The 25,258-nt window shown below is 45.3% G+C and overlaps 1 protein-coding gene across 9 annotated transcripts in view; it reads right to left on the bottom strand.

Moving 5' to 3' along the window:
* LOC140385791 (focal adhesion kinase 1) overlaps nt 1-25,258 on the bottom strand; it is a 904,772-nt gene that overhangs the window by 135,679 nt on the left and 743,835 nt on the right. Inside the window, exon 1 of one of the 9 annotated variants that reach the window (XM_072468322.1) lies at nt 1,750-2,015. The exons of the other annotated variants lie outside the window; for them this stretch is intronic. Within the exon in view, the coding sequence (XP_072324423.1) occupies nt 1,750-1,823 (74 nt within the window). The 5' untranslated portion in view covers nt 1,824-2,015. Of the gene's footprint in view, nt 1-1,749; nt 2,016-25,258 lie in introns of those variants that run through there. 9 annotated transcript variants of the gene reach the window in all.

The raw sequence follows: 25,258 nt of genomic DNA, 5'->3' as shown, positions 1-25,258 counted from the left end.
GGAAGTTAAGTGAACACAACATAAAGTTAATTAATAACCTTTAATCAGTTAATTTATAACCGCTACACAGCACGGTGGTACAATGGTTAGCACTGCTGCATCACAGCACCATGGACCTAGGTTCAATTCTGGATTTGGGTCATTGTGCGGAGTATGCACTTTCTCCCTGAGTCTGTGTGGGTTTCCTCCGGGTGCTCCTGTTTCCCCTCACAGTCCAAAGATGTGCAGGTTAGATGGATTGGCCATGCTAAATTTTCCCTTTAATTATCCAGGTTAGATGGGGTTATGGGGATGTGCAGGGTCTACTCTTTCAGAGGGTCGATGCAGACTCGATGGACCGAAAGGCCTCCTTCTGCACTCAAGAGATTCTGTGGTACAACTCCCAATAAGCCTTATTACTACCAATACACCTTACTAACAATACAGTACAATTACCAATAAATTGCCTTCGTTGTGACGTTTAAAGTTTTCCTTCCTCTTTCTTATCCAGATTTTGTAGACGCCTCCTTGAAATAGTGAACAAACCCAGTTATTTATACAGTCTTTGTCCTAAGAACGTATTGATCAATCAACCTATGAATTTCCTGTGATGTCACTTTACAACAGAACACCAATATTCTAAAATTTATCCCACAAAATAATTAAATACTCAACATCAGCCTTATTCAAGTAAAAATAATAGTTCCAACTGGGTGAGCATTCCATTAGAGTACATTTCAGAGAGCAGTATTAAAGCCCTGAACTCCTTTTTAAGGAGAGTTCCGATTCTGAATTTCAAATTTTACTACATTTGGAGAGACCAGCTCTCACTGTGAAAGCTTTAGCAATTAAGTATGATAATAAATGGCATGATTGTTCAATAGCAGAGCACTGCATCTCTGGGGAGAAACATCACAAATCCAGCCAAATTTCACAATAATCCACTACCACTAACTAATGTAGTAACAAACATGTAATTTCAATTTGCACCATCAGAATTCAAGTGAGTTACAATGTGGAAAGGGGAAAGCAATAGCCAAGTTCCTGGAGCTCTGAGGGGTGCTATAGAGAGTGTAACAGAAAAGAGTAAAACAGCTTCTGAGAGAGAAAAGCGGTCATATTTTCATTACTGGGGCTATGACAAAATTAAGGGAGCATCTGGAGGTGCAACATCCAAAACTTGTAACTATTCCAGATCAGCTCAGTTTGTTCCAATTAAAACTTTTGCATGAACGCAATATTTTTGCATTATAAAATTAGCACAGCTTCCAATATGTAAAACGTCACTTGGTTAAAATATGATGTTAAACAATAGAAGCTTTGCTTAGTGATTCTTCTCCCTGAAGGATTGGCCTTTAATCCCTCATCTGCTGAAGAAGGTCGGCAAAGTATAAGTGATAAATAACTGATGACAATGTGGTCACAGAAGTGACAAACTTGCTGATCGCAACCCTTGCCCTGAGTTTAAATACACGTGCAGCATTTCCTCAACAGAAGGAAACAAACAACTTGATTAAGCTACTCAATGAAATACTGGAACTCAAAAATTAAAACATGAATCTCCATCTACATGTCCCAACGGTCACATTAAACTTTACAACTGGTTTTGAACACAACCATTGGCAATTGATGCTTTCCTGCTCAGCTTGCAAGTTTCTCAAAATAAGAAAACTCTTTTTATGAATTAAGAAACTGCAACATACATTTTAGGACATACATTTAGGTCACAAAATGACCTGCAAACAGTACACAGTCAATAGAAATACTTACTTCGAATTGGTGTACTGCAATTCATGCTTATCAAAAAGTTGCTTGACTTTACGTTTCCACTGCATTATCAGCATTTTTGAAAACGGTCCACAATTTAAAAAAAGTGCAGAGGAAATAGACTAAGACTGATTGAAGTAAAGTTGCTATGGGAATATTTATTAGGGAACTACGTGTTTCAGTGGAAATATGGTTCCGAGAAAGCTAAAGCTTTTCAAACCGCTCCATGATAAAAGCTGATGGCAAAGAAAACCTGGGAAGCAGCTGAGCGATAGCCACATGTATTACTACTCACCAAACCAATTATGATGAAACAGGATGTGCGAGTGGCTGGCAGAATGAGTCATTTCATGGAAATTTTTTTTAAGGTATGCAAGTTCAGAGCCCCAAGCAAATCCACATTGCTGGCTGCAATCTTACATCCAAGGAATGCCTAACTGACAGCACTTCCAAATCAAATTAATGCTTAATGTTTCTCTTTCACTGTGGGAAACAGTTGCAAAACTGTTAAGGGGAGGCAGTGGAGTAGTGGTATTGTCATTGGACTAGTAATCTACAGACACAGGGCAATGTTCAAATCCCACAATGGCAGATGGTGAAATTTGAATTCAGTAAAAATATAGAATTAAAAGTTCAACGCTGACCATCAAATCATTGTCGATTGTTGTAAAGACCCATCACGAATGTCCTTTAGTGTTACCTGGTCTGGTAACATTAAAAAATTTTTTTAGAGTACCCAATTCATTTTTTTTTCCAATTAAGGGGCAATTTAGCGTGGCCAATCTACATACCCTGCACATCTTTGGGTTGTGGGGGCGAAATCCATGCAAACACGGGGAGAATGTGCAAACTCCACACAGACAGTGACCCAGAGCCGGGATCGAACCTGGGACCTCGGCGCCGTGGGGCAGCAGGGCTAGCCCACTGCACCACCGTGCTGCCCTACCTGGTCTGGTAACATGATCACATGACTCTTAAATGCCTCTGAAATGGCCTCGCAAACCACTCAGTTCTCGTGCAATTTGGAATGGTCAATAAATACATCCAAGGAATTTTAAAAAACTCAACACTGTTGACCCTGCAAAGTCCTTCTTACTAACATCTGTCCCACAGACTGGTTAAGTAACAGGCTGACATAGTCATACTCACAGAATCATATTGTAGAGGTAATGTCCCAAATACAACCATCACCATTCCTGTGTGTGCCCTATCCCACCGGCAGGTTAAATCCAGCAGAGGTAGCGGCGGCACAATGATATGCAGTTGGGAGGGAGTTGCCCTGGAAGTCCTCAACATTGACTCCGGACCTCATGATGTCTCATGACATCAGGTCAAACATGCTGTACATCCCCCCGCCACTGCCCCCTCAACCCTCTGCTGATGAATCAGTACTCCTTCATGTTGAACACCACTTGGAGGAAGCACTGAAGGTGGCAAGGGCATAGAATGCAGGACTTCAATGTGCAGGACCAAAGTGGCTCGGTAACATCACTACTGACTGTCCAGAAGGACACAACTGCAAGACTAGGTCTGCAGCAAGGTGGTAAGGAAACCAGAAGGAGACCATATTTGACCTCGCCCATGCCAATCCGCTTGCTACAAATGCATCTGTCAATGACTGTATTGGTAAGAGTAACCACTGCACAGTTCTTGTGGAGACAAAGTCCCATCTTTATATTGAGGATACGCTCCAACATTTTGTACCACCATGCTAAATGGGATAGATTGTGAACAGATCCAGCAGCCATAATGTGCCGTGGGCTATTAAATTGTACTCAACCACAACCCGTGACCTCATGGGCCAGCATATTTCTCCTACTCTACCTTGATTCAATGAAGAGTGCAGGAAGGCAGCACCAGACATACCTAAAAATACCTAGCGATGTTACAACAGGACTAAATCGCATATCAAACAGCATAACTAACATGCAATAACAGTGATCCATCAACCAACGGATCAGACCTCAGTGCTGCCGTCCTAAACAATTGGACAATTAAACAACTCACTGAAGGGGGTTCCAAAAATATCCCCATATGCCCAGCACATCAGTGCAGAAGAGAAGACTGAAACATTTACAACAATCTTCAGCCAGAAGTGCTGAGTGAAGAATCCATTTGGCCTCCTCCGCAGGTCCCCAGCATCACAGATGCCAGTATTCATCCAATTCCATTCACTCCATGTGTATCAAGAAACAGTTGAAAGCTCTAGATACAGCAAAGGCTGTGGGCCCTGACAATATTCCTGCAATAGTCCAGAAGGCTGGCATGCTAGAGCCACTACCCAAGCTGTTCCAGTACTAGCATTTACTCGGCAATGTGCAAAATTGCCCAGGTATGTCCAGTACACAAATTGTAGGGCATATTCAACCTGGTCAATTAGCTTCTAGTAGACCAATTATCATCTAGTCTTGATCATCAGTTAAGTGCTGGAAGGGATCATTAGCAGTGCTGTCACGTGTTGCTTCTTTCGCGATAACCTGCTCACAGATGCTCATTTTGGGCTCGCCAGGGTCATTCAGTTCCTGATTTCATTACAGCCTTGGTTCAATCATGGACAACAGAGCTGAACTTCAGAGTGAGGGTAGTGTGCCTGTCTTTGACATCAAGGCAGAATTTGACCGAGTGTGACATCAAGGAGCCAGAGCAAAACTTGAATCAACAGAAATGAGAGGGAAGACTCAGTTGGTTAGAGTAATATCTGGCACAAAGGAAGATGTTTGTGGTTTTGGGAGGTCAATCATCTCAGTTCCAAGACATCACTACAGGAGTTCCTCAAGGTAGTGTCCTAGGCCCTCCCATTTTCAGTTGTTTCATCATTGACCTTCCTTCCATCATGAGAAGTGGGGACATTCGCTGTCAATGTTCAGCACCAATCATAATTCTTCAGATACTGAAGCAGTCCAAGTCCAAATGCGGCAAGGCCTGAATAACTTCCAGGCTTGGTCTAACAATGGAAAGTAACATTTATGTCACACAGGTGCCAGGCAATAACAATCTCCAACAGGACATGACCTAACTATCGCCCTTTGACATTCAATGGAATTATCATCACTTAATCTTGCAGGATTGACATCCATTGACCAGAAACTCAACTGGATTAGCCATATAAATACTGTGTCTCCAGGAGTGGTCAGAGACTGAAATTCCTACAGCAAGGAATACACCTCCTGATTCCCCAAAGCCCACTCCTCAGTATCTATAAGGTGTAAATGATGGTACACTCCCCACTTGCCTGGATGAATGCAACTCCAACAACACTGAAGAAGCTCGACACCATCCAAGACAAAGCAGCCAGCTTGATTCACACCCCATTCACTCCCTCGATCACTGGCTCATAGTGGAGCAGTATTTACCATTTACAAGATGCACTGCAGGAACTCACGAAGGCCCCTTGGACAGCACCTTTCAAACCCGCGACTGCTACCATCTAGAAGGACAAGAGCAGCAGACACATGGGAACACCACCACTTGGAAGTTCCCCTCCAAACCACTCACCATCCTGACTTGGAAATATATCACTGTTCCTTCACTGTGGCTGGGTCAAAATCTTGGAACTCCCACCCTAACAGCATTGTGTACCTACACCACACAGACTGCAGTGGTTCAAGAAGGCAGCCCATCACAACCTTCTCAAAGGCAATTGTGAATCAGCAATAAATGCTGGTCCAGCCCGTGCCACGCACATCTCATGAATTAATAAAATAAATTAAATGGAAGGGAATTTTATGGAGCTTGCAAAAGTGGTGTGCAGCAAGACTTAGATGATTTGCAGAAACTTGATTTTCTGACAGTGGATTGAGAAGCAAAGATAAATTCAGCAGTGTGTTTGTGGCATGTCGAGTTTCACGCTGGCTTGTGGCAGGTTCAGTCTTGTAATATGTTGGCATGCCATGAATATTCATTTGAGCAAAATGTTTTTCTAAGTACGTCATAAATTTAAATAAAGTCAGTGGTACATAAGGAACTCTGGGATCCAATTTGCATTTGTGAAAGGTACTGTGCATCAGTCAGCTTCATGTAATTATGTGCAAGTGTGCATTAGTCAGCGGTTTTCCTTCTTTAGCCCTATGGTACAAGGGAAGGGAGGAGGAGAATGACGACTTGCATGGTGGCTTGGCACCGGCATGGGTAAACCGTTGGTGAGAGAGGAGGGTAAGGTGTGGAGGAGTGGAAGAGAAATTCCATGAGAGGGCAGAGGGTGGTTTTGGGGGCATGGGTGAGTGGAAGTGGGAAGGGCCTGATGTTCTGGGTGTGCTGGAATAGCTGGTCAAGATATGGGTGGCATAGTAGCACAGTGGTTAGCACTGTTGCTTCACAGCACGAGGGACCTGGGTTCGATTCATATCTTGGTCACTGTCTGTGCAGAGTCAGCACGTTCTCCCAGTGTCTGTGTGGGTTTCCTCCGGGTGCTCCGGTTTCCTCCCACAAGTCCCGAAAGACGTGCTTGTTAGGTGAATTGAACATTCTGAATTCTCCCTCTGTGTACCCGAACAGGCGCCGGAGTGTGGCAACGAGGGGATTTTCACAGTAACTCCATTGCAGTATTAATGTAAGCCTACTTGTGACACTAATAAAGATTATTATAAGAAAATGAGGGCTTCAAGTAATTACTGTCTGTGAGCATCTATCGCAAGCTGGTGGCTATAAGAGTCCTTTCCGGGCTTTGAGATCACCTACATTTAAATTATCCCCAATGAGAGTGATCTCAGGCAATGTCCTTTACAATCCAAGGGAGGGCCAGCTGAGTCTGAAAGTTCAGCCAGGTCCCACACAGTGGCAAATACATGAACATTCAAAAAGAGTGAACACAAATTACAACAATCTTTCTTCCACAAGAAAATAAATAACCTGAATGCTCTTTGCCATGTCTGTGGATGACAAAAATAGATGGCATGGCAATTGGTAACTGTTAGGATCCGAGTTGATGTTATAGCTGGATGGGAAGATCCCAGAATGGAACTCTATCTCAACAGAACATAACTTTTATCTTTTTTTATAAAACACGGAGGAGCAGAGTCACAGGGCTGCTAATTAGTTTTAACAAGAAAAAATAATTACTAAACATGGAAAAATTGGACTAAAGTACAAAGCCCTTTACTTACTCCAACCATCGTACACATGGTTTAGGATTAACATGGATTATAAAGTACATTTTAAGCGACAGTGGTCTCATTAATACAAAGTCCCTTTTAAGCACACAAGATGACTGTGGGCAAATACACTCTCCACTCTGAACCCCAAGTGAACGTCTCCTCAGAATTCCTCCAAATGGACTTCCGGTGACGATGATGTGCTGAGCAGTCACACATCAGGTGTCTCTCCTCCAGAATACAATCAAATAGGCGAATTTAGCCCGTACATTCGGACTAATTTCACCCACGAGTAAGAAAGGGAGAGAATAGGTACAGCATGCCAGTGAATGGGAGCTCGAGGCGCCGCAGAAAAGGTAGAAGCGGAGGAAAAGGCCAAGAGCAGTGGGCGAGCAAGTCGGCGGACCCAAGAGGCAGGGGTCCCTGGCCACCCTGGAGAGAGGGAGACCGACTACCCGAACAACGACCTTCCCATGCCCTCAGCCCTCCCTGGGGAGGGATGGAAATGGCGATGAGAGAGGTGATAAAAGTGGAGATCCAGGTGGCAGTCATGGTGGTAGTGACGGAGGTGGTGATAGCCATGCAGATGGTGATAGACGAAATGGGGAAGAAACTGGAAGTTCAGGGGAAGACAATCCTAGAGCTGGAAAAGTCTCTACATGGGGGACAGACTTACAATCTTGGACGAGTTGAAGTCTTACAACACCAGGTTAAAGTCCAACAGGTTTATTTGGAATCACTAGCTTCATCAGGTGAGTGAAGAGATGAGTTCCACAAACTCATATATAGACAAAATCAATGATGCAAGATGATACTTTGAATGCGAGACTTTGCAGATAATTAAGTCTTTACAGGTTCAGACGGTGCGACTGGAGAGAGGGATAGTCACAGGTTAAAGAGGTGTGAATTGTCTCAAGCCAAGACAGATGGTGGGATTTTGCAAGCCCAGGTCAAGATGGTGGGGGGGTTAATATAACGAGTCATGAATCCAAGGTCCCGGTTGAGGCCATACTCATGCGTGTAGAACTTGGCTATCAGCTGATGGAGAGACTGGAACTACCGGATAGGAGCTCCGTCATTTACAAATCAAAAATTTTCTCCGCAAGGAGATGACAAGGCACCCGAATGCCCCGAGAGACACAATGCCGGAGGAACTACTGGACACAGACAGTATGGAGAAAGGGAACTGTGGGGACATATACGGATGACGTTTAGAAAGGGCGAGAACATCAATAGATAGAGCAAGACAAAAATGGGAAGACGAACTAGGGACGGAAGTAGGGTGGGGACTCTGGAGCGAAGCACTAAGTAAGGCTAATTCCACCTCCTCCTTCGCAAGGCTAAGCCTCGTGCAGTTTAAAGTGGTGCACACAGCGCACCTAACCAGAACCCGAAAAAGCAGGCTCTTCCCAGAGGTGGATGACAAGTGTGAACGGTGCCAGGGAGGCCCTGTCAACCACGCCCATATGTCCTGGCCTGCCCCAGACTTGTCGAGTTCTGACAGCCTTCTTCGAAGTGGTGTCCAAGGTTATCAGGGTGAGGATGGAGCCGTGCCCAAAAGTAGCAGTCTTCGTGGTATCGGACCAGCCAGAACTTCATATGGGCAATAGTGGCGATGCCCTTGCTTTTGCTTCCTTAATCGCCCACCGGAGAATGCTGCAGGGCTGATGATCAGCAGCACCACCCACATATGCAAATTAGCTGGCAGACCTGTCGGAATTTCTCCATCTGGAGATGATCAAATACACCATCCGAGATTCAGATGAAGGCTTCCACAAAGCGCGCGGGCAGTTCATCAGTCTGTTCCAAGGTCTGTTTGAAGCCAATAACGGATAGGAAGGGAGGAAGGTGAGGGGGACGAATAGGAACCAACAGGACCATACAAAGCAGACAAAGGGGAGGGTGCAGTAGGGGAGGAATCCAAGGAAATACCAGCAGAGTACTCAGGGAAAGATCGAAGACGGATCAGAGGGCCCTCCCCACAAAGCCATAGGAACAAAAACAAGATTATAAATAATAGCCGTTTCAATCATCTCCTGTATAGTGTACAAATGCAAAATTCAATAAAAATATTGATTAAAAAAAAAAAAAGAATTCCTCCAGATGATTGTCATGTGTGAGTCTCCAAATTCTACCCCCAAAAATATGCTTTGCAATTTTTTCTCATAATTATGCTTTTCCTTAGCGGGACAGGTTAACTGAGTGGGCAAAAACTTGGCAGATGGAATATAATGTAGGAATATATTAAGTCATACACTTTGGTAGGAATAATAATAAAAATCTTTATTATTATCACAAGTAGGCTTACATTAACACTGCAATGAAGTTACTGTGAAAATTCCCTAGTCGTCACATTGCAGCGCCTGTTCGGGTAAACTGAGGAAGAATGTCCAATTCACCTAACAAGCACATCTTTCGGGACTTGTGGGAGGAAACCGGAGCACCCGGAGGAAACCCACACAGACACAGGAAGAACGTGCAGACTCTGCACAGACAGTGACCCACGCCAGGAATCAAACCCGGGACCCTGGTGCTGTGAAGCAACAGTGCTACCCATTGTGCTTCCGTGCGCCCACAAAGGAGCTGAATAGTATTTAAATTGAGAAAGGCTGCAGCACAGAAGGTGTTGAGGGTAAATCACAATAAGCTAGCATTGGCACATTCAACAGGTAATAGGGAAGGCAAATGGAATGTTGGTCTTTATTTCAAAGGGAATGGAGTACAAAATAGAGCAGTCTTGCTAAAACTATACAAGGCACTAGTTAGACCACACCTAGAATACTGTGAACAGTTTGGTCCCCTTATCTAAGGATAGATATACTGGCATTGGAGGCAGTCCAGAGAAGGTTCACTATGTTGATCTTGGGTAAGGAGGGATTTTCTTATGAAGAGAGATTGAGCCTGTACTCATTGGAGTTTATAAGAATGAGAGGCAACTTTATTGAGGCACATAGGATTCTCAGAAGGCTCAACAGGGTAGATGCTGAGAGGTCGTTTCCTCTTGTGGGAGAGTCTAGGATCAGAGGACATAATCTCAGAGCAAGGGGTCACCCAGTTAAGACAGAGATGGGGAGGAGTTTCTTCTCTTAGAGAATAGTGAATCTGTGGAATTCTTTACCGCAGAGGTCCGTAAGTATGTTCAAGGCTGAGATAGATCGATTTTTTAAATCAGTAAGAGAATCAAGGGTTTGGAGATAAGGCGGAAAGTGGAGTTGCGGATTATCACATCAGATCAGTTATGATTTCATACATCGGAGCGGTCCCGATATACTGAATGGCTCCTATGTCCTAGTGCTTTCAACGTCTTAAGTTAATAGAATTGGAGTTGGCATTGATGAAGGGGCTCCCTGTTTGACCAAGAGACTCTTGTAAAGTTCACTTCCACCTGTAGCATTGCCAGCTGATGACAGGTTTTACCATGAAAAGCTTCCCGACAGAATTGCACATGCCTCCTTCCAGTTCATGACACTCACACATTAAATTCTAATTGCAAGTGCTTGAGAAACGGGGGGGGGGGGGGGGGGGGGGGGAGGAGAAAAGAGAAGAGGGTCATGTGGAGCATAAACACTGGCATAGAGAAATTGTGCTGACAGGTCCGACAAAGCTTTGACAGAGTCATCCAGACTCGAAGCGTTAGATCCCTTTCCTCTCTCCACAGATGCTGTCAGACCTGCTGAGATTGTCCAGTATTTTCTGTTTTTGTGCTGAATATTTGGTTGTGTGCTGTCGACTCTGTGGGCAAAGTGAAACTGGAAGTGTGCGCGATGTTTCACTCTGTTCATGGAATCTACAGCACAGAAACAATCATGCGGCACAACTGCTTTAGGTCAGTGTTGGTGCTCCACATGACTCTCCTTTTCACGAACCACCCCTTTTCATCTAATAAGCAGATACTTTATTATTGAGGAATAATCTAATTGGAATTGACAATACCTATTAGTAAATTCATGGTAACTTTTTGCAGATAATCTAATTTCTACAGAATGACTTGAAGATAGAACAACAATTGAGCATGTTGGTATGTTACATTTTGTGCTTCTGATAGCACCAGGATTCATATCCATGACTTCCTCCCATTAAGTTCTTCATTTCACATGTGCGATCAGCAAGCTTGTCAGGAGGAGGTACTTCTTTGCAAGGATGGGGTGAGGGGACTGGGGCCTTATTTGCAGCTTCATTTTTGTGGCCCCTGTCCTTTCTCCTTTACCATCCTCTCATACCTTGACATTCCGCACTTACAGACATTGTTCCGTTTCATATATTAAAAAGGTTTTCATTTCAGCTGCAGTATAACAAGGATAATTAGGAAAAACAGAATGGCAGAGTATCATTTAAATGGTGATAGATTGGGAAATGCTGATGTATAAAGAGGACCAGGTGCCCTTGTACACCTGCCAATGAAAATGAGCTTGCAGGCGCAGTAAGCAGTTAGGAAGGCAAGTGGTATGCCGGCTTCATTGCAAGAGGATTTGAGTGTAGGAGCAAGAATATCTTAGTGCAGCTGTACAGGGCCTTGGTGAGACCATATCCAGAGTAGCGTGTGCAGATTTGGACTCTTTGCGTCAGAAAGGATAAACTTGTCATAGTGGGAGTGCAGCAAAGGTTCACCAGACTGATTCCTGGGGTGAGAGGATTGTCGTGTGAGGAGAGATTTGGTCGACAAGGCCTGAATTCACTGGAGTTTATAAGAATGAGAGGGGATCTCATGGAACAATATCAGATTCTGACAGGGCTGGACAGATTGGATACAGGGATGATGTTTTTCCTGCGGGGTCTAGAACAAGGGGTCTTAGTCTCTAACGGTAAAGGCCATTTTGGACTGGTATGTGGAGTGTTTTTTCACTCAGAAGGTGGTCATCCTGTGCAATTCTCTACCACAGAAGGGTATATTTAGAAGAAAATAGATTTTTAAACACTCAAGGCACCAAGGGGTATGGGAAGAGAGTGGGTGTATGGTATTGAGAGAGAGGATCAGCCATGATCATACTGAATGGCGGAGCAGGCTCGAGGGGTTAGGTGGTCTATTCCTGCTCCTATTTTCTATAAGATACATGACATTTACCACACTTTACACCTTGCTCGATTGCTGTAAGATCGTCTAAAATAGCAACTCTACTTGATGGTGCTATTGATAATATCACGTTTGCAGATAGCCCGGCATTCCTCTGTCACATATCAATAGTTGGATTGGATTTGTTTATTGTCATGTGTACCGAGGTACAGTGAAAAGTACTTTTCTGCGTGCATCTCAAACAGATCATTTAGTACATGAAAATAAAAGAAGATACATAATAGGGCAACACAAGATAAAGGTTAGTGTTAGTGTTAGAATTAAATTTTAAAAATGTTTGATTATATTCTTTTAATATGCATTTCATTGACAAAAACATATCTAGGAAAGATTCAACGTAAGAAATATGAATCAATAGTGCAGTCTTTAAATATATGTTCCCAGAGACATGGGTCTGTACAAAGTGTAAATATCTGTTCACCACTTAATGATTTGATAGGGATATTAATTTTGTGTGTCTTTAATAAGTGTTAAAGGATGGCTCCAAATAATGCACATACTGCTGTAGACACAGATACCTGTTCATTTTGTTTCTATTCATTCAAGCAGTATAGTTCCAGATGTGAATACTGTGTTTGAATCCTTTAAATCATTGCTCGTTAATCTCCAGTCCACGCAGGACATAAGAAAGTGAAGTGGAAAGGGTTAGATCCGTATGCAAATGCCATTTCAGCGTTTAGCAGCATGTTTATTGATGGTATAATAACCAACTTGCACAACCACATCAGTATGGAGGGTTTAATTAAACAGCAACGTCAGCCCTGCTTTGTGATAAGCCCTGCTAGTGAGATCTCAATAAACTGTGAGGGTGGGTCAACATATCACCGAGTACCTCATTTTGGGGACTCCTGTGGTTTGGGGGCCCCATACCACTGCAAGGCTTGCTTCACAGTAAGTCCACCACTGAGCGAGAGTGAAAACAAGAAAGGACAGATTCTATCACGCTGACCACTTTCACACCCTAGAAGGCAGTGAATTGCTGGTAGAAGATAAACCAACATTTTCTTGGTCAGGAAACTATAAAAGTGGTGCAGGCTTGTTTCATCAGACTTTTGGTGAAATACCATCTCCATTGTGTGCAATTTTTGTTAGTTAGCGAAACCTTTCTCTTCACTATTCTCGATTGAAAAGGATGTCTTGTTGGTAGAAACGTGGCCTCCCAGCCAGAAATTCCAGGCTCAAGTCCCACTCCAGAGCTTGATGACCAAGGAAGTTGGATTCATAATGTGGCCAAACAGATTCAGTATCAACTTTTAAATCCTTCCAACATACTCAATGGCAGGCAGGAAAGAGAGAGATTCCTGGTCAGCTACGTGATGGAAATAAATTGGAGCCTCCACTTTCACTATTCATAGAGTTGGACTACAACATGTATGTAAATGTGCACGTTGCCACAGTACCTCGGACTCCTGGGGGACGGGGTGGGTTGTTAGCTCAACTGGTGTGGATCAGATTGGTGCCAACAGCACAGGGTTCCATCCCTGTTCCGTCTGGGTGGATTCGGGACCTGCCTCCTTGTTCTACCTGTGGTGGAGATCACTGCACTGTGGGTTGGACCTGGCTTCAAGTGGAGAGCTCAACATGATGATGATTCTAGAAGGGAAATGTTTATATATTTTATACTCTTGTTTCATAAGTTTTCAGGAGTTTTATTGAATGAGTCAAAATTAAATGAGACGATTTAAAATACTGTGGGAGTTGGATGATTTAAAAAAATCATGAGCAATGCTTTCATACGAAGAATATGAATGGAGTGACTGCAGATTTTTCTTCTTCAGAAACTGCGTCATATTTGAAAGAAATTGAATATGTTCCTTCTTTTCATTTTTTCATCACAGTCATAAAGCTAAGCAGTCCAGACAACTGATAAAATTACACAATTTAAGGGACGACGGAATCTGATTACGCAAGTTCTAACGTCAGTCATTTTTTGCAAAGCTCAACAAACTAGCATGTACACTGCCAGCTTAACCTCCAGAGGCACCACCTATGGTCATCAACTGAACAGAACCATGTTCCGGATCATTTTTTCACTTTGGTTAAATGTAACAAAGTTGCATATTTATCCTTGTGAAAATTATTTGTCTCTTGAATGGGAAAGAAGACTTTTCACCCCCTCCCCCTCAGCCATGTTCTTCCATTCTACTTTCCCCAATCCTTCAATACTAAAGAGGATGACCTGGTAGTCTGCTCATCACCTTCCACCAATGCTGCTATTAAGTATACCTTTAGGATATATAATGACATAGTCCCAAGGTACCATTTTCACAGATCATCCTTCCCCGAGACTTGATGCGGCTTCCAAGATGGAATGCTGGAGATGGCACTGTGTATATGAATTACTATATCATCATTCCATGCATAATGATGCTGCAGTCTTCTGTCTTCTTCATGAAAAAAACGCATAAACAATGAGGAAAGACTTTCCAGTTTGTGCATTCATCACAAAATAATTATGGATGAAGCTCTCAAAGATGATTATGTATTACATAAACTGGGAGTAGTCCTTTACATGTCCTAAGGTGATCATTTAAATCTCTGCAAGGCTCACTTTTTTGCTGGGTAGCTGGTATACTATGTCAGTTTTATCCTATTTTGCAAGAGCTCTCGTTCAGACTTGATTCAATGAAGAACTCATGTTATAAACAAAAAAATGTCCCTGTCTGAATTTGCAGCAGGGGCAAGTTGCCAACTTAATTCCAAAGTAATCTCCACAAAGTTCTTCTGAGTTTACTTCCTACTACTCTGACCGATAACTTGCATGTTTGTTAATATGCCGATGTTGCATTATTTAAGAAAGATTCTTGCATCTTGTGATTTTCTTTGCAACATGGACATTCATTGCAACATCTTGAATTTTCTGAATTTGATTTTAAGGTTAATTACAAATAATAGCTTACCCAATAAAGACAAAAACGTTTTGATCTTGTGAGCTTTTCCAATGTAGTGGAGAATTCGGAAGTTTTGTTTTTGCTGGAGATCAGAAGTCATCAACCTTCACATAATCCCTTTCAGTGCACAAGTTCAAACATTGCACTCTCTTTTGATTCAACAAATCAATAGATAATGCACAATGCAGAACACACCTCAATAACTTTGGGATTTTCCAGTTTAAGCACGCCACCAGTTGACATCCTCTGCAGCCTCATTTTCCAAGCCTTCCAGAATAAAATGGCTTCTGCATCAGTCACCTCTCCACAGATGCCAATATAATCTTCTACCAAAGCAAAAAGATCGAACTCTGCTTAACCTCCCTCCTCCACTATAACCAGGTCACCACATTCCAAATCTACTGCTTAAATGCATTGCACCCAACAGGCCAGACTTTCATAAACTTCGAAGCACTGTTTCCTCAGACCTAAACAGACCATGTGCAAGAATTGCTTTTTGTGCTTCTTAATGTCCAAAATACAGCCATCCTCTAAGCTCCTGGACCCAGATTAAAGGATATTAGATTACATTAAATTTATAGCACTGCAAAAGGTAGTTTGATCCAACCGGACAGCATTTAAATTTCACACAAGCCTCTTACTATACACATCATCATCCAAGCTCAGCATAACCTATTATCCCTTTCACCCTCATGTGCATATAACTTCTCCTTCAATATACCTTTGTGATTTCATTATCTAATCCTTGAGTTAGTGACTTTTTTGCCACTCTTTGGACAAAGATGTTTCTTTGTCACATAATGTCAGGCGACATTCCCGATCAAAAGCACTAGGTAGCATGTTCTCATCCTGGCATTCAAAACTGTAGTCACTTCCAAAAATTGTTTGCATCATTTCAATCAGTTGGTAAAGTTCTTACATTTTTGTAGGCATGTGAGTTTGTGTTTTTCCGATCTCAGGAGGTTTTCACTTGCCCAAACCTGCGCAACATCATAAGAAGCTCTTTTCTCATTTTGCCATTGATCATCTTCTCTCTTTGGTTTGCAAAGATTTGATCAGACACGGCATGACAGAAAACAAGGCTCATTGCTGTATTACACAATGCTCTGTTAATAAACCTGGCAACACTTCCTCAGTCCATGCATTGCAGCAGCAAAACATTTTCACCACACAGCTTGTTGTAATTAATCAAGGCTGTGCCTCACTTTCCAGCAGCACAGGAATCCACTTGATGCTTCAAAGCTTTCTGCATTGAACTCACTAGCTTTCAACAGGCTGCCATGAACCAGTATTTTCTGAGCTCTCCTGTGATTAAACCACCGACACAGTACTTCATTTACATTGGTCATCTTACTTTCACACTTTCATTTCCGAGCTCAGTTCTCATTTCTTGCCCAGTTTTTCAAGGTGTCTGCTGAACTTTTCAAAATTCAAGAAAGCAGAAATTAATAATACCAAATTCTATCAGGCCCAGCTTTTGAAACGTCAAACCAATCTAACAGTTCAAAGTATTTACCTGTTCATGAAGCAAGTCATGATGCTTTTTTGACTTCTATTCCACCTCACCCGTACAACAGGGCGGCACGGTGGCACAGTGGTTAGCACTGCTGCTGTGATGAATGATATCTGTATACACATGTACCTTTAATGCGTAGGCCACTTTAAGACCGGGTTTGGAACCCTGGGGGACTCCGCCTCCGGCTCCGCCCCCAGGGAACTGTATATAAGGTTATGTTCAGTAGGCAGCGTGCAGTGAGTGTCATGATATCCAGGTAAACATCATAGCACATACATACTGATGGACAGATCAACGGACCAATCAACACACACACAACACCACAGCCAATCACAGGCAAGAGCATACGCAGTACAAAACAGGGAACACGACACTTCCTGAGCATTGCAGCAGGAGACAGCTCAGGGCACAGAGCTCATAGCAAGCCACTCAGACATCCACCATGTGCTGAGTGCCACTACAAGATAGTATTAGGAATAGGTCCACAGATTCTAGGGTTATGATCGAACCTCAGTAACCAGTTTACCACTGTAAATAAATGTTAGCAATAAAACTGAGTTGTACCATTCGCAACCGCGTTGGTTCGTCTGTGTAGCAGAGCACCCAACACATCAGTGAGCACACTTCCCGGCAGCTGTCTGGTTCTCTGGTAATTGAAGCCTTTAAATTATCAATCTTCTCTCCTGAGTCGTAATTGAGGGTATCTCAATTTAATTACCAGACTACATCAAGATGGACAGCGGTCTAAAGCCGGAGAAGCTCAATTTGGACGCCCGGTCGCCAGGAGCCACTGAAATTTTTAAATATTGGCTCCGGCGCTTTGAGGCCTATCTGAATTCCTCAGAGACTGAAGTTGATGAACCTCGCAAGCTGAGCTTACTACATGCCCGGGTGGGCCACCGACTATCCTCCGTGATCGAGAAAGCTACGACGTACGAAACGGCGGTCAAAATCCTATGGAAGCGCTTCGTAAAGTCGATAAACGAGGTACACGCCAGACATTTGCTCTCGACCTGCCACCAGCGCACCGGGGAAACGCTAGATGAATACTTGGAGAGGACTCACCGAGCTCGCCAGGAACTGCGACCATAAAGAGGTGAGGGCAGAAGTCCACATGAACTTACATATTCGTGATGCTTTCGTGTCCGGTATCCGATCCACATACATCCGGCAGCGGCTCCTAGAAGACAGAGCGAAGGACCTCCAAGGCACGGTAACGCCCGCCTCTTCCCTGGAAGCGGCCCACCATAATCTCCGCACGTACTCCGCGGACCTTGCGAACCCCTCTCGATCCCCTCCAGACTCGGCCACACTACAGGCCTGCGCCGCGCGGCGGCCCGCTCACACCGGGGGCCCCCCATGCTATTTCTGTGGGCAAGGCCAGCACTCACGCCAGCGTTGCCCGGCCCGCTCCGCTATCTGCAACAAATGCGGAAAGAAGGGGCACTTCGCGAAGGTCTGCCTGGCTGGGCCCAAAGGCCAGAAACAAAAGTCTACTTCCGACGCGTCATCGGCCTCGTGCGAGTCATGGGGACGGCCATCTTGGCGGCGGCCATCTTCAAAATCCAAAACGTGCGACCGACGGCGGCGGCCATTTCGCGAGTCCGATTCAACTGAGGACTCTGATTGCCCGCAACTAGGAGCAATCACGCTCGATCAATCTCGGCCGAAGCACCTGTGAAACTCAATGATGCAGGTTCAAATCAACGGCCGCGACCCGCCCTGCCTTTTTGACTCCGGGAGCACGGAGGGTTTTATCCATCCAGACACGGTAAGACGCCGCTCCCTGCACACCTATTCCACCTCCCAAACAAGCGCCCTCTCATCTGGGTCTCATTCGGTCCAAATCACGGGGTATTGTGTCGCGAACCTCGCTATTCAAGGCGCCAAATACGCCCGTTTTAAACTTTACATCCTCTCTCACCTCTGCACCCTCCTGCTGCTCGGTCTGGACTTTCAGTGCAGCCACCGAAGCTCGGCGGACCCCTGCCCCCGCTCACGGTATGTAACCTGGCGACACTCAAAGTTGCATCCCCCCCCTCTTCGCGAACCTCACTCCCGACTGTAAGCCCGTCGCCACCAGGAGTCGGTGATACAGTGCCCAAGACATGACTTCCATCAAGTCAGAGGTTCAGTGGCTACGAAAAGAAGGGGGTCACAGAGAGCAACAGCCCTCGGAGGGCACAAGTACTGGTAGTCTGCTCCGGAGAAAAACAACGTATGGTGGTGGACTATAGCCAGACCATAAACCGCTTTACGCAACTCGATGCGTACCCACTTCCCCGCATAGCAGAAATGGTGAACCAAATCGCCCAGTATTGAGTATTCTCCACGGTCGACCTAAAATCTGCCTATCATCAACTACCTATCCGCCCAGAGAACCGCCCCTATCCGGCCTTCGAAGCAGCCGGTCGGCTCTTCCACTTCCTCAGGATCCCTTTCGGTGTCACAAACGGAGTCTCCGTTTTCCAAAGGGCGATGGATCAAATGGTGGACCAGTATGGCTTACGGCTGCATACCCATACTTGGACAACGTCACCATCTGCGGCCATGACCAGCAGGACCATGCTGAAAACCTGAGGAAGTTCCTCCAGACCTCCTGGGCCCTCAATCTGACATACAATAAAGAGAAATGCGTGTTCCACACACCCGGCTAGTCATCCTCGGCTACCTCGTGGAAAACGGGGTCCGAGGCCAAGACCCCGACCCCTTAAGGAACTTCCCCTCCCCCGTAGCCTCAAGGCACTCAAACGGTGCCTGGGGCTCTTTTCCTATTATGCCCAGTGGGTCCCCAGATATGCGGACAAAGCCCGTCCACTCATTAAGACCACGGTTTTTCCCCTGATGGCTGAGGCTCAGCCGGCCTTCAGCCGTATCAAGGCCAATATCATCAAGGCCGCCATGCACGCAGTGGACGAAACCATTCCCTTCCAGGTAGGAAGCGACGCATCAGACGTCGCCCTGGCTGCTACCCTCAACCAGGCGGGCAGGCCAGTAGCGTTCTTCTCTCGAACCCTCACCGCCTCGGAAATTCGACACTCTGCAGCCGAGAAGGAGGCACACGCCATAGTGGAGGCCGTGTGGCACTGGAGGCACTACCTAGCCGGTAGGAGGTTTGCCCTCGTCACCGACCAACAGTCGGTCGCCTTTATGTTCGATAACGCACAACGGGGCAAAATAAAGAATGATAAAATTCTGAGGTGGAGGATCGAACTCTCCACCAACACGTACGGTATTACATATCGTCCGGGGAAGCTCAACGAGTCCCCAGATGCCCTGTCCCGCGGCACGTGCGCCAACGCGCAAAAAGCCCGCCTGAGGGCCATCCACGATGACCACTGCCACCCGGGGGTCACCCGGCTTGCCCATTTCATCAAGTCCCGCAACCTACCTTACTCCACCGAGGAGGTCAAGGCCATGACCAAGGCTTGCCAGATCTGTGCGGAGTGCACAGACAAGACCAGACAAGGCTCACCTGGGAAAGGCCTCTGGGCCCTTTGAGCGACTAAGCGTGGACTTCAAAGGGCCCCTCCCGTCCACCAACCGCAACAGTTATTTCCTCACTGTCATCGATCAATTCTCCCGCTTCCCCTTCGCTATCCCCTGCCCGGATATGACCTCGGCCTCCATAATCAAGGCACTGCACAGCATCTTCACGCTGTTTGGTTTCCCCGCTTATATCCACAGCGACCGGGGTACATCGTTCATGAGCGATGAGCTGCGCCGATATCTGCTCAACAAGGTCATCGCCTCGAGCAGAACGACCAGCTATAACCCACATTTCATAGAATAAACAGTGCAGAAGGAGGCCATTCGGCCCCGGGCAGGTGGAGAGGGAGAACGCGACAGTTTGGAAGGCTGTCCTTCTAGCCCTCCGGTCAAGAAGTCTCCCAATCGCCCGCTGGCAGGAGGTCCTACCCAATGCCCTACACTCCATTAGGTCGCTCCTCTGAACGGCCACGAATGAGACCCCTCACAACCGTTTGTTTGTCTTCCCCAGGAAGTCCACCTCTGGGGTCTCGCTTCCACGTTGGCTGACGACTCCGGGACCAGTTCTACTCCGGAGGCACGTGAGGAGCCATAAGACAGATCCACTGGTCGAGAGGGTCCAACTACTACACGCAAACCCTCAATCCGCCTACGTCGAGCACCCCGACGGCAGGCAGGACACCGTTTCCCTGCGAGAACTGGCACCCGCTGACGCCCCCCCCTTCTACCGACGCTCCCTTCCCCGCACCGGCTGTCGACTCCGACAGCGCCCCCCCCATAGCGCCCCCCTCCCCACAGCCGGTGCCGGCACCAATCACCCCAGTCATCCCGGATATCCCCCCTGCTCCAAAGCGGGCAAAGGCTCAGACAACTGTGCTCCCGGATATAACACCACCGAGGATGACCGTATCCACCGCACCACCACCGGAGCTGAGAAGGTCGACACCGGCAATCAGACCAGTCAAAGGACTGAACTTGTAATGCCACTTCACCCCCGACGGACTATGCGTTTCTTTTAAACAGGGGGTGAATGTGATGAATGATATCTTTATACACATGTACCTTTAATGCGTAGGCCTCTTTAAGACCGGGTTTGGGACCCTGGGGGACTCCGCCTCCAGCTCCGCCCCCAGGGAACTGTATATAAGGTTGCGTTCAGTAGGCAGCGTGCAATGAGCACACCTCTCAGCAGCTGTCTGGTTCTCTGGTAATTAAAGCCTACGGTAATTAAAGCCACGGTAGGCTACTGCAGAAAATATGGAGGCATGGGATTCAGGGTGATTTAGCAGTTTGGATCAGAAATTGGCTAGCTGGAAGAAGAGAAAAGGTGGTGGTTGATGGGAAATGTTCACACTGGAGTCCAGTTACTAGTGGTGTACCACAAGGATCTGTTTTGGGGCCACTGCTGTTTGTCATTTTTATAAATGACCTGGAGGAGGGGGTAGAAGGATGGGTGAGTAAATTTGCAGATGACACTAAAGTCGGTGGAGTTGTGGACAGTGCGGAAGGATGTTACAAGTTACAGAGGGACATAGATAAGCTGCAGCGCTGGGCTGAGAGGTGGCAAATGGAGTTTAATGCAGAAAAGTGTGAGGTGATTCATTTTGGAAGGAATAACAGGAAGACAGAGTACTGGGCTAATGGTAAGATTCTTGGCAGTGTGGCTGAGCAGAGAGATCTCGGTGTCCATGTACATAGATCCCTGAAAGTTGCCACCCAGGTTGAGAGGGTTGTTAAGAAGGCGTACGGTGTGTTAGCTTTTATTAGTAGAGGGATTGAGTTTCGGAGCCATGAGGTCATGTTGCAGCTGTACAAAACTCTGGTGCGGCTGCATTTGGAGTATTGCGTGCAATTCTGATCGCCGTACAGGAAGGATGTGGAAGCACTGGAATGGGTGCAGAGGAGATTTACCAGAATGTTGCCTGGTATGGAGGGAAGATCTTATGAGGAAAGGCTGAGGGACTTCAGGCTGTTTTCGTTAGAAAGAAGAAGGTTAAGAGGTGACTTAATTGAGACATACAAGATGATCAGAGGATTGGATAGGGTGGACAGTGAGAGCCTTTTTCCTCGGATGGTGATGTCTAGCACGAGGGGACCTAGTTTTAAATTGAGGGGAGATAGATATAGGACAGATGTCAGAGGTTGGTTCCTTACTCAGAGAGTAGTAAGGGTGTGGCATGCCCTGCCTGCAACAGTGGTGGACTCGCCAACACTAAGGGCATTCAAATGGTCATTGGATAGACATATGGATGATAAGGGAATAGTGTAGATGGGCTTTAGAGTGGTTTCACAGGTCGGCGCAACATCGAGGGCCGAAGGACCTGTACTGCGCTGTAATGTTCTATGCTCCATAAATTATCAATCTTCTCTCCTGAGTTGTAATTGAGGGTATCTCAGCTGCCTCACAGCACCATGGGTTACTGTCTGTGTGGAGTTTGCACTCTCTCCCAGTGGCTGGGTGAGTTTCCTCCGGGTGCTCTGGTTTCGTCCCACAGTACAAAAATGTGCAGGTTAGGTGGATTGGTTGTGATAAATTGCCCCTTAAGTGTCCAAAAGGCTAGGTGGGGCTGCTGGGTTACAGGGATAGAGTGGGGCCCTGACCTTAGGTAGGGTGCTCTTTCAGAGGGTCGGTGCAGACCTGATGGGCTGAATGGTCTCCTTCTGCACTGTAGGGATTCTATGAAACATAAAAACAAATGTGTGGAAATCAGGTCAAACTGGTCCTGAAGCATGTTAAATGCTGAACCCAATCAAATTGGGAGGTAGAAGTCCCAGGGCTGAATTTTCCGGCAAATTCCCCAGCGAACGCAAAATGCCATTGACATTGGCAGGACCGGAATATCTTCTCCCTAGATGCAAAAGTGCCAAGTCTTAAATCAACTTTTGTGAGAGTCAAATTTGCACACAAGCAGGAATTGCAATAAATGAAACTGAAATAAAAGTGAACAGAAAACGCTGGATTAACTCAGCAGGTCTGGCAGCATCTGTAGAGGGAGAAACACAGTTAACATTGAGAGTCCATTGACCCCTCTACGAAACTGAAAAAGGACAGAAATGTGATGAATACCACACTTGGAGAGGTGTGTAGGGCAGAATGGACAGTCAGTGATAGTTTGGAGGTAAGGAGTGATTGATAAAGATATCTTGAACATAAGACAATGGGGCTGTTAATGGTGCCATAAGCGACTGATGAGTATTAATAGTGGCAAAGGTAGGATAGCAGAATGTGTTAATAAGAGAACAGAGATCAGTGCTCAGTGGGAGCAAAACTGAACAACAAGGGACAGTGGCCATGCGGGGGAGGGGAGATTAAAATGAAAATGAAATGAAAATCGCTTATTGTCACAAGTAGGCTTCAAATGAAGTTACTGTGAAAAGCCTCTAGTCGCCACATTCTGGCGCCTGTTCGGGGAGGCTGGTATGGGAATTGAACCATGCTGCTGGCCTGCCTTGGTCTGCTTTAAAAGCCAGTGATTTAGCCCAGTGTGCTAAACCAGCCCCAGCTGGGATAACATTGGGACAAGCCAGGGGAACCAAATAACAGAAAACAAAAGCGGGGAGTAAAGACGAAGAGGAAAGTTCACAGTCGAAAGTTGTTGAACTCAAATGTTGAGTCGAGAAATCTGTAATGTGCCTGAAACAGGAGGAACTTTTGACAATGGGGGGGGGGGGGGGGGGGGGGGCGTGATCTTAGAAGTGGTTGTGAGAAACAGGAAATAGAATCACAGATGTTAATCTAATTGGCCTGTAATTATCCAAATTATCTCAATTTTCCTTTAAAAAAAATGTTGGGTCACTTTCCATTAATCTGGCACATTCAACCGGTCCCTGAGATATCATTTCTTCAGCCTCTGGAATTTTGTTCCTCAGGACCAGACACTTGTGCTTTTTCTTCTTTTAGTTAAACTAATTTGGCTAACATATAACTTTTATTTCTAATATTATTCAGCTTATTCAGTCATATCTTCTTCCATTTGGTCAAAATTACTGGTAAGTACTTTTAAAATTACTGGTAAGTACTTTTAAAAATACACTTGGTCCTCTCAAAGGTCCCACTCACTTTGAAAAATCATCTTTCAATTGACTTTTGAAATACTTCACTGTTGCTCTGATTTTTTTTGTTTTAAATCTTCATCTTTAGCTTTCCCATCCCTCTCATAACTTTGTGTGCTCCAGGCTTTACAGAGTCCCAAATGATCAGAATTTGGCTGAAATCCTATCACTGATTTCTGCAATCATCACATTTGAGGTTTTACTTGGAAGTAATGTGGATGGTTGAAGCTAGATGCCGAATTATTTCGCAGAGATGAGACAAAGACTGCAGGGAATCACACAGGCTTTATTAACCAAGCACAGTCAGCTATGCTGGATACTGACATCTTGGCACAAGATTCGCTGATCTGACCAGGGAGTAGTGTGTTTTCAGGCAACGGAATACATCAGAAACACGTGGAACAGTGGCAAGTCATGTGCCTAATCTCTTAACAGCATGGTCTAGGAAAACCAAATATTCAGGCCAGACTTTTGGCCCCACCAGTGAAATGCTGAGAGAAATGTAGGCAGAGTACTCATACCTCAGATAACACTTCAAACTTATAGATACACTTAATGCATTGAAGTGTTTGCCATTGACTTTCGTAATTAACCATTAAGGGGTCCATGAAATGGTACAAAAAACAAGTCCATGCACCACCTTGTACTAGACGAGATAAATTTGTGTTTATACTCAAGGGAGTCATCAAAGGTCCAACCTCAGTTCAACTTGGTGGTGGGACAGACACTCAGAGACAGGTAGAAGCAAAGCCTATGTAATATCTAGCCTCTGTCAATGAACAATGGTGGAGTAAGAAATGTGCCCTAAGAGGCAAATATGCCAAGATGATGCCAGCCAGGCAGAACTTGCATCCTTTGGTGTGCAATGAAATAAGACAACAGCAAAACTAAGTACCAAGGGTGCTGGCAAAGAGGTGGCATGTCTATCAACCAGCTCTCCATAGATCCCATGGAATAACAAAACCAGAGAAGATTTGCAGCCATTATGCTGTGCTATATATGGGAACACAGCCCTCAAAGTAATGCACTAGACTCGCACATGAAGCTTTTGAGGTGGTGGTGAGAGGGTTCTGATGTGACAGTACTAAAGAATACTTGTCTGTGAGGTTTATTGGACCTTCCCTTGCCAGACGATGCACATGGTACATTTACTTGCATAGCATAACACTTCGAAAAACTGTAAACCGTTTGACAGGGATTAATAGCGGTTAGTACAGAACCTTCGGCAACATTCTGTGATAGGTGTCTAACTCAATGCAAATTCTTTTAGCCACTAACAACAACGGGATTACACAACAGCATTTACTTCAGAAAGGTGGAGAACAATGACAGATTTTCTGATTGTACCTCAAAGACATATTTTGTTTTCTTAGTTATTGGACAGGTTCTTCGAGAATGAAAA

The sequence above is a fragment of the Scyliorhinus torazame genome, chromosome 11 (assembly GCF_047496885.1).
Source record: "Scyliorhinus torazame isolate Kashiwa2021f chromosome 11, sScyTor2.1, whole genome shotgun sequence".
NCBI lineage: Eukaryota > Metazoa > Chordata > Chondrichthyes > Carcharhiniformes > Scyliorhinidae > Scyliorhinus > Scyliorhinus torazame.
This window is presented reverse-complemented; position numbering and strand designations above follow the sequence as displayed.